Source organism: Danio aesculapii, chromosome 13 (assembly GCF_903798145.1).
Source record: "Danio aesculapii chromosome 13, fDanAes4.1, whole genome shotgun sequence".
Lineage (NCBI taxonomy): Eukaryota > Metazoa > Chordata > Actinopteri > Cypriniformes > Danionidae > Danio > Danio aesculapii.
The window spans coordinates 29,310,418-29,322,964 of record NC_079447.1 but is presented as its reverse complement, the minus strand read 5'-3'; the positions used below and the strand labels follow the sequence as shown (position 1 = coordinate 29,322,964).

At 35.5% G+C, this 12,547-nt stretch overlaps 2 protein-coding genes across 3 annotated transcripts in view; one reads left to right on the top strand and one right to left on the bottom strand.

The window, feature by feature from the left end:
• The window catches only part of map3k21 (mitogen-activated protein kinase kinase kinase 21), a 30,535-nt gene extending 26,507 nt beyond the window's left edge, over positions 1 to 4,028 (bottom strand). For both annotated transcript variants that reach the window (XM_056470796.1, XM_056470797.1), the window contains exon 1: positions 2,409 to 4,028. In XM_056470796.1, coding sequence (XP_056326771.1) covers positions 2,409 to 3,171 — 763 coding nt within the window. In that variant the 5' untranslated portion in view covers positions 3,172 to 4,028. The remainder of the gene's footprint in view (positions 1 to 2,408) is intronic.
• A 4,736-nt stretch (positions 4,029 to 8,764) lies between these two features.
• The window catches only part of pcnx2 (pecanex 2), a 48,187-nt gene continuing 44,404 nt past the window's right edge, over positions 8,765 to 12,547 (top strand). Inside the window, exons 1-4 of the mRNA XM_056471281.1 lie at positions 8,765 to 9,183; positions 10,793 to 10,992; positions 11,172 to 11,286; positions 11,926 to 11,962. Coding sequence (XP_056327256.1) covers positions 9,031 to 9,183; positions 10,793 to 10,992; positions 11,172 to 11,286; positions 11,926 to 11,962 — 505 coding nt within the window. The 5' untranslated portion in view covers positions 8,765 to 9,030. The remainder of the gene's footprint in view (positions 9,184 to 10,792; positions 10,993 to 11,171; positions 11,287 to 11,925; positions 11,963 to 12,547) is intronic.

Genomic DNA, 12,547 nt, shown 5'->3' with positions numbered 1-12,547 from the left:
ACACATTGTTTATACACAGTGGGCAGCTATTATATTCATTTATCAGATTTTTATATAATAAGGGATTCTCCTTTTTTGTCTTTAAAATCCACAGTGTCATATATACACAATGACCTCAAAATTGTCAACATGATCAAAACTTGAATATAACTGTTGAATAAATCTGATACTGTGACAGTTTACACCTTATCAGGTAAATAAAAGTCTTTGTCCCGCTTTATATTAGGTGGCCTTATACTAGTAACTTGCATCAAAGTATAAAAACAACGTACTGTATTCATAATGTATTGAAGAACACTTCTGGTGCTTTTGAGGTAGGATACAGGTAGGGTTGGAGATAGGTTTGGTGGTATGGGTAGGGTTATGGGTGGGTTAAGGTGTAAGGGATGGTCAACAGTGTAATTACCAATGTATTTAAAGAAATTAATAACAGATGTAATTACATGTAGGTATTTAATCAATCATAACTACAATGTAAAACACGCATTTACACAATAGGTACAGTGTAACAAATGATTAAATTTGATTGGAATTTCTGCGCTAGCCAGCAGCTAATGACTGCGCATGCAATTAAACGGTCTATCGTCTCTTTTTGCGCTTTAACAACCAAATGGATGCTTGCATCTATTAACTGATTGTATTAGAATTACATTACAACGTCAATGCTGTAAAAGTAAACTTATGAATTTGAAAATAGTCATATAAAGCTCTAACCGGAAGTTATATACCATTGTATAAATATATTATTTATATTAGGTTATAGTGTCTCTTTGCCCTTTTATTAATAAAGTAAATGTAATCATGTATTCTCAATGAAAAACAAAATGAACACTTGCTGAATATGCTAATTTATTCATAGATAGCTATTTATAACAAAATATTTGTGCAAATTTTCAAGTAAAAAGAAAGAAAAACACTGCTGTTAAGTACACAAGAATTAAGACTGAAGAAACAGGTTCTATTAAAGTCCTTGTATATATTATATTATATTATATTATATTATATTATATTATATAACATTATATTATATTATATAATATTATATAAAAGAAATGTTTTCACAAAAGTGAAAAGCAGCGAACTAAATCGTTATAATCAATATCAAAATTCTATTTGATATTTATCGTCACACATGGATTCATTTGTTTGTTCAAACTTCTTATTTAAAATGAGGTGAAACAATACAATTCTATATTTGTTGAGGGGCAAATTTTATTGTTTCATGTTTAACCCACTTCAATTTGTAAAAACTGATAAGTTAACTTAATTCCTTCATGTTGTCCCAACACAAAATAATTATGTGGAACCCAGCATTTTTACAGTTCTGTTACCTCAAAATGACTGCTATTGTATCAAATGACCACAGTTTAAGGTTAATCAAAAATCGTGACAGGTCTAATTACATGTTTTTCTGTCCACAAGAAAAACCCAGAACTTTTATAGTAACTTACCAAGACATATTATTGTGAGCTTTGAGAATCAACAACTGATGTGTATACATTTTAGGAAAGCTGTCTATTATTATAAAGATTTTGTATTACAAGTTATCAATTTTTTGGGCCAAACAAATATCAGCAGCTACACAAAGTTATAAAATTCTGCTCAGTTTAGGAATTTTAATAACATATTTATGAGCTTCATGTTTTAAAGCATGTAAAACTTGTTTGTCAAATGATACTCAATAGAAACACATGAAAACTTGCTTAGATTTTTTTTCAAGGTGTTAAATCATTTACACTAAAGTTATTGATGAATTATTAACAAACTATTTTAAATGTATTTATTTAATATTTACATAAATATAATTATTTGATATATGTAATGCTTTGATATAAAGAGAAATGCTAAGAATAAACAACGTCAACAGCTGAGGGCTTTAAGTTATAGTGACAGCACTTTTTTGTAAATTAAATATTTAAAGTCTTGCAGCCTAGGATGTATTCTGAGATGAGCAAATGCTGAAGTTGCCAGAAGGACTTGGAAGGATCCAGTGTCTTTAACATTAACTACAAAGCCTCCATTCAATCTCAGAGCATCCATCAATTTTATAGCTTTTCTTCTGGGATTCGATTTCACTAGCGAGTGACTTCCTTTGAGAATCACACTGCTTTTTGCAAGACAGTTTCCTTAGTTGCCAACATAGGTGCTACATTAAATACAACGATAGACTGAATTTATAAATGACACAAGACTTAAAGAGCACGTGGCTTTTCTGTTCCCATCTTTCAAACCCAAACGCAGGCTTGTATTGTAAAGGCTGGTGTGCTAATGATACGATTAATGATTAACCTGCTATAATTGCGAAAGGAAATACCAATGTGACAACCTCTCGAGTGCTTCTACTGTAGAGCAAATACTTGCAATTCTTAAAGATAAGGAGGCATTAATCAGTGTGGTATCTTTCTTACTGTTGCTGGACTTCAGGTCCCGGTGGATAATGGAAACCACAGCCTCCTCGTGTAGATACTGCATGCCTCTGGCGATCTGGACGGCCCAGTTCACGAGGATGTGAGGGGGTATCCTCCTGCTCGTCAAAGCGCGGTTCAGAGTGCCTCCACGGGCATATTCCATGACCAGACACAAGTTGGGCTCCTCCAAACACACCCCCTCCAGTTTGATAATGTTGGGATGTTGAAGCATGGAGAAAAGTTTGGCTTCTTGCTTTACACTGTCCGCAGTCGCTTTAATGTCCTCATCAGGGTCCTGTCGAGCTGCCTTCACCGCGACCTCCTGCACCTTCCAGGTTCCCCGGTAGACTTTGCCAAACCCACCGACGCCGATAATTTCTTGTAGAACCAATTCAGAAAAGGGTATCCGAACAGGCGCGGGCGGGTCGCTTTCTCGAGCCCCAACCGCTCTGTAAATGGCTGGTTGGAACGTAACATAATTAGATGGGAATATGCCCACGCGGTGGTTAATTTTACCAGTCCACCAGCCTTCGTCTCCTGAGATGGCAGCGTCCTTCGACAGGACCTCCACCACATCTCCTCGCCGCAGACTGAGCTCGTCTTCCCCGCTGGCCTCGTAGTCGAACACCGCGGTCCAGAGCGAGCGGGGACACACGGGGGCCGAATGAGCCCAAGCCCTGGAGTTGGAGGACTCTGTCCAGACATGGTCTTGGAGGCTCAGGCGCCCCTCACCGTTTGGGAAAACGGCCTGGGGAACATCCATGTCTCTGTGCCTGCAGGAGCACCATAGGGTGCCGTGATGTCAAATCAAAGTAGCCTAGTCAAACAACCGTATTCCGCAATGGCGCACATACACACACAAAAAAAGTTCTCAACAACCCCAGCCAGGTCACTTTATATCATTAATAGAGAGTGGGTCAGGTTAAATCCGGCTTAATAGAGGTTAAGAGACGCATTGCTTTGTTTCCACGTAAGCCAGCTAAGTTAACCAATCTGGGAGTGAGAAGTGACACCAGCATTAGCCGGTGTATTCGCTAACGTCACGCTAACTTTTTGTTTACATTCTAGAGTGAAACCTACATTGTTAGGATGTCCATTCAAGTTCAACATGAAAGGCCAACTAATTTAATACTTGTTTTACAAAAAGGTAAACAGCATAGCAAGAGCTTGGGTTTTTACACCGTGTGGCGCTACAGGTGCAAAGTACCTGCTCATCCCAGGCGAATGAATCAAGCTAAATATACACGATTGTACACTACCTAAGTTAAGTTACTTATTAACTTACATGTCTACCAGTACAGAAACATCCACACAGCCACTATTTGTCTAGCTAAGTTACTTTACATGAGCGGTCAGGCTAAAGAGTCGTGCTAACGCGTTAGCTCTCACTTTCCGAAGTTCACAAACTGCGGCTCCCGAAATTCAGCCGTCGCCAAGGACACGTCGCGCGCGTACACAGCAGCTCCCGCAGTCAGGCTCGCGCGTGCTTCAGTCTTCCGCCAACGATCTGAAAGTTCACGGCTTTCCTTCTGGCGTGGATCTAAACACTTTTTCAGAGCTCTGAAAACTTTGCTTGATGAGTCTTATAGGCGCACCGCCATCGCCTCTCCGCTCTGCCGACTCGACTGACCCGAGAGGAGAGAAGGAAAAGCTGAAATTGGATTGGTTACAGACGTTCACGTGACTCTATGCGTGAGCGCAAAAACAAAAGTGGGAACTGGGAAGTTTTCCTTTTATCAGCATGCCATCGACGTTGTGGTACCTCTCACGCAGTTTGTATAATGATAATAATAATAATAATGTGTTATGCTTTCTGCTTTTAACCTACAAAATATAATCTGAATCTGTTTTTAACCTACAAAATCGAACATACAGCTTATAATAATGTAAAGACTATGTGGCAACAGTGTAAAGACTATATTGTATTGTTTATTCCCGTTATCATAATCAGATGATTTAAAAAAAATTAAAAACATAAGGCATAGCATCCTCAAAGCTTAAAAAGCATATTTAAATTTATTATCTCACGAGTGTAACTTGTTTGTTAGTATACCTATTTATTTAATGGCAGTGAAGAAGGGGAAAATTATACAAAAATTATCTTAACATTTTACATTGCATTCTTAAAAATACAGGTTCTTATTGGATTCAATGAGACCATGAATAACATTATTTGTACATAATATATAATACATGTCAATTTAACAGCACTGAGGGTGCATGGCCTCTACTACTTAAAAACTAAAAGAAAAAAGATTCAATAATAATTAATATATCTTGTTCTATATTTGTATTCTGAAGCCATATGGTCTTTGGTTGCTCTCATGTGTCTGTACATTCATGTAAGCACATGCAGTAGCACCCAGTGAGCCCAATAAAACAGACTTTTTATTGAAAATCCAAGATAAATAAAAGTCCTCTTAGCAGTATGGATTTATTTTTACATTCTAATTCTGAATGTATTATATACCATGCAAAAAGCACCTCCTTTACACTAAGAACTGTCACTTGTTTCAGTATTGCATTCTCAAAAAACTTCTGTTTTAATCAATGAAATCTCTTTATGCTGCTCATTGACTGTTTCTTATAATAAGGAAGCACTCTGAACTCAGTACTAAAACACTACAATGTATTGAGTATATTCTGTCTATAAACACTGCTGATTGGCTAATTCAACAAACATGTTTGTGATCGCATAAAAACTGCAAAAAATATTTCTAAATCTTTTACACTGTCCAGAGTGAAACTAATAAACATGCAGTGGTACAGCATGTTTGCAGTTTTTACTGTTTTTACCAAATAAGGTAAGTCCAGTTCATTTTAAGCAGTGATGGACAGTAACAAAGTAAGCTTTTTTAACTTAATTGCTGAACTTAAGTTACATTTTTAAAGTATTTGTGCTTGATCTGAGTATTTCTTTAGGTAATGACATTCAAAATAAAATCCATAATGTATTTGTACCTAAATATTGATACATCAAAAGTAAGTTTTAGGTACATTTCAATACTAATATATACCGCTGAGGTATCAATATGGAATTTTTGGTTACAAATGTGGAACTTTTGGAAAGGTTCTGATCCAGTGACAGCTCTCGTACCTTTATTTCTAAAAGTATATGAATTCACAAATATTTAGAATTTATTATTGTGCATAGAAATTACATTTAGGTCATGACTTTTAGTTGATTGTGAATTAAATTTGCTGTAAATTATTTAGCTGTTTAAGCCCATTGTATGAAATCCTTTTGAAAGGTATAGTGAGGGCTCTCATACCTTAATTTCTAAAAGTGTATATGTATATATTTTAATATAGTATGTTTTAAATATTTTCACCTGTATGCAGGCCTGAGTTACCTATAGTTAATAGTCCAATCTATCAGCTTATCAGAATCAGTTTTATTGCCAAATGTGCTTCACACACACAAGGAATTTGTTTTGGCTACAGAAGCTTCCAGTGTACATAAAGTGACAAGTGACAACAAAAAATAAATATGAAAAAAAAGACGATAAACATTAAACAGAGATGCATTTAGTTTAAACAGAGATGCATTTAGTAAAAAAACGGAGATGCATTTAGTCAATATATGACAATATAATAAAATAAAATATGCTAAATAAACATTTTTTCAACAACCACTTTTTACTTTTAAATCCTAAAAGTATAGTTCACCCAAAAATGAACATTCTGTAATCATTTACTCCGCCTTTACTTGCGTTTCAAACCTTTATGGGTTTCTTTTTGTTAAACACAAAAGAAGATATTTTGAAGAAAGCTGGAAACCTGTAACCACTGACTTTAATAGAATTTGTTTGTCCTACTATGGAAGTCAATGGTTAAGGTTTTCAGCTTTCTTTAAAATACCTTCATGAGCATTCAAGAGAAGAAAGAAACTCATAAATGTTTGGAACCATTTGAGGGTGAGTAAATAGTAAGTAAATTTTCATTTTTGGGTGAGCCATAATTTTAAGTCTGGCCTACAACAACATAAAAGTAGCGAGCCTATATTATTATCATATTTTAACAATACAATAATAATAATAACCATAAAACGTGTACATTTATATCAGGTTTACATTTTCATTCCTTATTTTTTTTTCAGTTTAGTCCCTCTATTCATTAGGAGTTGCCACACTGGAATGAACCTCCAACTTATCCAGCATACGCTTTACACAGTGGATTCCCATCCAGCTGCACACCAGTACTGGGAAACATACACACTCATTCACACTCATACACTATGGCCAATTTAGTTTATTTAATTCATCTATACTGCATGTCCTTGGACTGTGGGGGAAACTGGAGCACCCGGAGGAAATCCATCCAAACTTGGGGAGAACATGCTAACTCCATATAGAAATGCCAAGTGACCCAGCGGGAACTCGAACCCGCGACCTTTCTTGCTTTGAGGTGACAGTGCTAACCACTGTGATACCATGTCGCCTGCTAATCATTTAATGAAAACAATATGAATAGTTCATTTTTAAATAATATTTAAATATAAAAAGCAACATTAGAATAATAATAACATTATAATATATAATTTTGCAAATCAAATGAAGCGATGCAAACATATAGGGGATGGTGTTTGTAAGATATCTGATATGGAGAAAATGACCTTTTCTCTAAGACAAACTGGATAAATTGTATAAGAATTGGTCAAAATGTTTATTGCATGCAGGGAAATTGATAGTGCAAGTAACTTCACTGACAAAAAATATTCATTGGATTTATTAAGTTGTTTTAAGGTTAAGTTGATTTAAACAAACAAATTAAATTTAATAATGTTGAACTTAATTTGTTTATCATGTCAAAGCAGTTACTAAATCTGCATACTATCATCTCAGAAACATTGCAAGAATTAGATGCTTTGTGTCCAGTGAGGAAACTTGTTCATGCTTTCATCAGCAGCAGGGTGGATTACTGTAATGGCCTCCTCACTGGCCTTCCCATAAAGACAGACAGTTGCAGCCCATCCAGAATGCTGCTGCCAGAATTCTGACCAGAACCAGATAATCAGAGCACATCACACCTGTCCTCAGGTCTTTACACTGGCTCCCAGTTACATTCAGAATAGATTTAAAGTATTACTTCTTGTCTATAAATTACTAAATGGCCTAGGACCTTAATACATTACGGATATGCTCATGAATATAAACCTAATAGATCACTCAGATCTTGAGGATCATAAAAACTAGAAATTCCAAGAGTTCAGTCAAAGCAAGGTGAATCGACCTTCAGCTACTACGCCCCCTGCCGCTAGAATCAGCCTCCAAAAATGATCAGATGTGCTCCAACGTTAGGTACATTCAAATCCAGACTTAAAACACACCTGTTTAGCTGTGCCTTTACTGAATGAGCACTGCATGTGCTATCATGTTTTTCTTTTCTTTTGCATTCTTTTATAAGCTGTTTTAACACATTTTATTCAATTTTTATCTGTTTTTACATCATTTGTTTTTATTTTTCTATACTTGTCTCTTTTATTCCTGTTTATGTAAACCACTTTGAATTTCCACTGTGAATGAAATGTGCTATATGAATAAACTTGCCCTGCCTTGCCTAAATTCAGCTTATATAAATAGTTTGAGGCGTCATGTGAAGCAGTGGGTAGCACGATTGCCTCACAGCAAAAAAGGACGCTGGTTCAAGCCCCAGCTGGCTCAGGTGGCATTTCTGTATGGAGTTTGCATGTTTTCCTAGTGTTCGCGTGTTTCCTCTGGGCGCTCCGGTTTACCTCACAGTCCAAAGACATGTTATACAAGTAAATTGAATAAGCTCCGTAGTGTATGAGTGTGAATGCAAGAGTGTATGGGTGTTTCACAGTGTTAGGTTGGCAGCTGGAAGGGCATCTGCTGTGTAAAACTGGATAGGTTGGTGATTCATTACGCTGTGGCGACGCCTGATGGGACTAAACCGAAAAGAATGAATGAATGAATGAATGAATGAATAGTTTGCGATGAACCATTTTTCAGTGTTAGGAGTGCTTTAGAATGGATGTCATGTTTCATGTGAATTAAATTGGCTCCATAAATACTTGATTACCTTATTTCTTCGTGGATTTTCATTATACCTATTTCCCCTTTTTATTTCTGATGGGGAGGGCACCAATGGGGTTATAAACCCTATCGAAAATGCAACACACCATTCATAAAAAAGACCTGGTTATGGATCTGGTTATCTGTTCTTTATATTTATTTCTTTATTAATTTTTTTATCAATTAAAAAAAGTGCTATGAAGATGCTGATTGAATTGGTAAGTTCCTGCTGTCCCGTTTGTGTATTTGAGCAGATTGTCCAGAGCGCAGGGCGGGGGCGCGCGTGACTCAGTGAGCAGCGGAGCGGAGCATCACCGCGAATCAGTCCGGTCCTCCCTCCCTCCTCTCCGCTCATGAGGATGCTGCTGCTGGCCGCCTTTCGCCGCACTAAACCAATGATTTTATGTCGGGAAACAGGGAGCCGAGGCGTGGACGATGAAAAAGAAAAGTAAACGCTTTCGAGGGAAGATGTAGAGCCAGCTGGTGTAAATATGTAATCGCGCGCAGGGGCAGCGAGTCGAGGACGGCAGCGGTGCGGATTCGCAGCTTGCAGCATGAGATATTTGTAGCGACCATTTTTTGCAAATATGGGCTCTCAAGTTGTGCAGACGCTACGCCAAGGAGTCTGGGCTTCACTGACTGGCGGATGGTATCATGATCCAGACCAGAATAAATTCAACAATTCGTGTCACCTGTATTTATGGATGTTTTTGCTCATGCTTCCATTATCTCTTCATTTGGTGAGTGATACAATGTCGCAGGCCGCCAGATAATACTGCTCTCTGCGTGTGTGAAGCATTTAATGGGTTGAAACCTTGCACGAAATGTCTACGAAAAAACGGAATAGTTAACATTAATGTATAATGCATCAATTTGGGTGTTTATGCTCTTAGTAGTAGGCACTGTCGCATTTTTCTTCTGCATAGGCTCCTGTACAGGTGATGAACGCATGACAGGCTGTGTCAAAGCACTGGAAAGCAATCACAGTAACAACATTATGGCTTTTGCTCGTGGTCATTATTAATATAATCATAATAACAATAATAATAAAAATAGTAGATTATTATTATTTGTAAAAATAAAATTGAATCATACAAAACCAAAAATACTAAATGGGATGTGTGTGTATTTATCTGTCTAAACCTTTAAAAATAAATTTTATTTTTGTTTCAGCATCAATGGCTTTATTAGGAAGCTTTAACATCCATGGAACCATTTCATTCCATACACAAAAAGGTTCCTAATAGCCAATGTTCCTTTAATAAACTGAAAGTTTCTTTGTAGAAATAGTTATATTGCAAAACCCTCATTTGCAACCTTTATTTTTAAGTGTGCATTTAAAAGATGTAATGTACTGCAAAAATGACCAAGGTAAAAACTGTAAAAATGCTACAGTAAAAATCCAGGCAGTAAGTTTCCTTAATATATACAAAATAAAAAAAAACATACATTTTAAGTGTTCTCATCAGTTATGTACTTCAGAGTTTTTATGTTACATCCGATTTTTATGAATAATTTTAATTGCACTAATTTAATTTTATGTTATAAATAACATTATGGTGTTTAGTTGTTGTGGGAATGACGACTCTGAGCTCCTTCTGTAATTTTATGTTTCTCTCCTTGTGATAAAAGCTGTTTTGTGATCAGTTTATCATAAGACTTACTCATCACAACCTGCTAATGGTTATGTTTTTGTCTGTGTAACAAACGTATGCATGTGTACACTGTAAAACCCAAAAAGTTAAGGTAACTCAAACCATTTGAGGAAACTGATTGCAACAAACTTTCAACAAACGGTTGCAAAAGTTCAAAAACTAAATCAATTGAGTACTGTGAACTTAATCCATTTGAGTAAACGAAGCAGTTTGAGCACAGTAAAAACCCAATAAATGAAGAGAACTCAAACCAACTGAGCACTGTGAACCCCAATAAGTTAAGGCAACTCAAACCGTTTGAGAAAACCGATTGCTACAAACCATTTGAGTTAAAAAACGAATCTATACTAGTACTGTGAACTTACTCCTTTTAAGTTGAAGTAATAAGGTATTTAATTAACTCATTACCTTCAACACTGAGTTCAAAACTCTCTTCAAATGAGCAGAATTACTCTAATTTCATTTGATAATGTTTACTGATGGGTTTTACAGTGTAGTGTTTGTACTTCAATACACTGATGTATAATACTATAAATAAATGAAATACAGCAACATTTTGAAAATTATTTGACCTTTTCTACCGTATTTTTAATGGTAAAGTTCTGGCAACCACAGCTGCCATTTGTTTTTGCCATACATTTGACAGAATGTATTTTACATTGTGGTTCTGATGTGTTTTCTCTTTCTTCCTCAGGCTCTTCCACCCACCACTACCACCCTCAGCATCTACTGCACATCAGTGACACTTTTCTTCATTGTCATTAAGATGATAAATTATCGCCTCCATGTGATGTTCGATAAGGGCGACATTGTAGCCCAGAATAGTGTGCCTGACATCAGCAAAGGTGTAGACAAGAAAAGCAACGCATCTGATTCCTGTCTTCCATCTCTAAGGTAAGGTCCCAATTTGGATGTGCCCTTTATTGATTTCAATATCATTTCTCAAATTATTCGAAAGGCTATGTTATGTTTGTCAACTAAAACAAAATATGTATTCCTGTCTATAAAGCTTCTAAACTGGTAGAAATAGTTTGAATGAATTATTTGTCAAGCTAATGTTGTTTTATCTACAGGAAGAGCAGCACAGTTCCTGACAGTGTTGCCACATCAGTTTTGACCAAAAACAGACCAAGTCCAGTAATACAAGTCACAGTAAAACAAACTGAAACAGACCCTGGATTGATTGGAGTGAGTATATTTACTTTTATTTGTAAAGAATATTATGTTTTACTTACAGTAGGACACAATGAAATGTGTTTAGTTTTCCTTATTTTTTGGTTTTATAATTATTTTTCCAATTCATTTTTTTACCAAATAAGTTTTTATAAAATCTGTTTTGTTTTTGTCAATATTTCTGGACTCCATTGGAATGATTAAAAATAAATGTTAGTAATTAAAGTAATAGTAATTAGTAATTAAAATTAAAATTAATTTAAACCATATTTAGTAAGAATTTAACTGACTATTTTAATTCCATTCCATTCAAGTACGTACAATAGTAAATAGTAAGCTTCATGTCAAGTCAAAAATGTATGTCCTGTATCCAGATAGATATATAGCATACTTTATATTTAATTATTTATTATTATACAATAGTGCCCATCAAACATTGATTAGGTGAACAGCATTACATTTGATTTATTGTGATTCTGTTATATAGTTGATTCCATTATTATTCTGTCATTTGGTTTGGTTGTTAGTATAATAACAAAATATTGAAAGCATATTAGCATTTCACAATCCTTGCAATCCTGTTATGTTATAATGTATTAATGCATTTCAAATAATGTGTTATTTTTGTTAACCCGCTTTCCAAAACTTGTGAAGGAATGTCCAAAATCTGAGGAGCTGAAAAACACAGAGGGTATGTATAGCAGCAGCTTTAATTTTAGCACTGGCCTGGTTTCACTGCAGTGCAAGAGATCCTCACAATGCTGGGAACATGCTGTGCAGATACATCACTGTAAGTCTCTGCCACTGAGCCTAGCATATGAACTGAGGAATAACTTGACTGCTTTCTATCTTGCTTCAGTTAGACATCACACTGAGTGTGACATCCTGCCAGGACCCCTCAAAAAGAGCTGTCAAGACAGAAAGGCCAAACACAGCTTTACACTTGCATTGTGATGATCTCTGGCTGCATCAAAAAGATTTTTTTGTTGTTGTTTTTAATTGAATGAAACTGAAGTGTGCTTTTTATGTGATGTATTGCTTTTTATTTAATACATTATAATGTACATAAAACTGTGAATTTCTTGTGAAATGTTGGTTAGCACTGATCAGTTTAATTTCCTGCGCTAAAGCACTGTGCCAACAGTTAATGCAAACAAAACTAATCATCTAATATACTGCATTTGTTATTTATCTTAATAAATTCCTAAAATTATAGTTTATATAATTATAATTACATATATTTTATATTTGATGTTGATTAATCTATTTATAATTT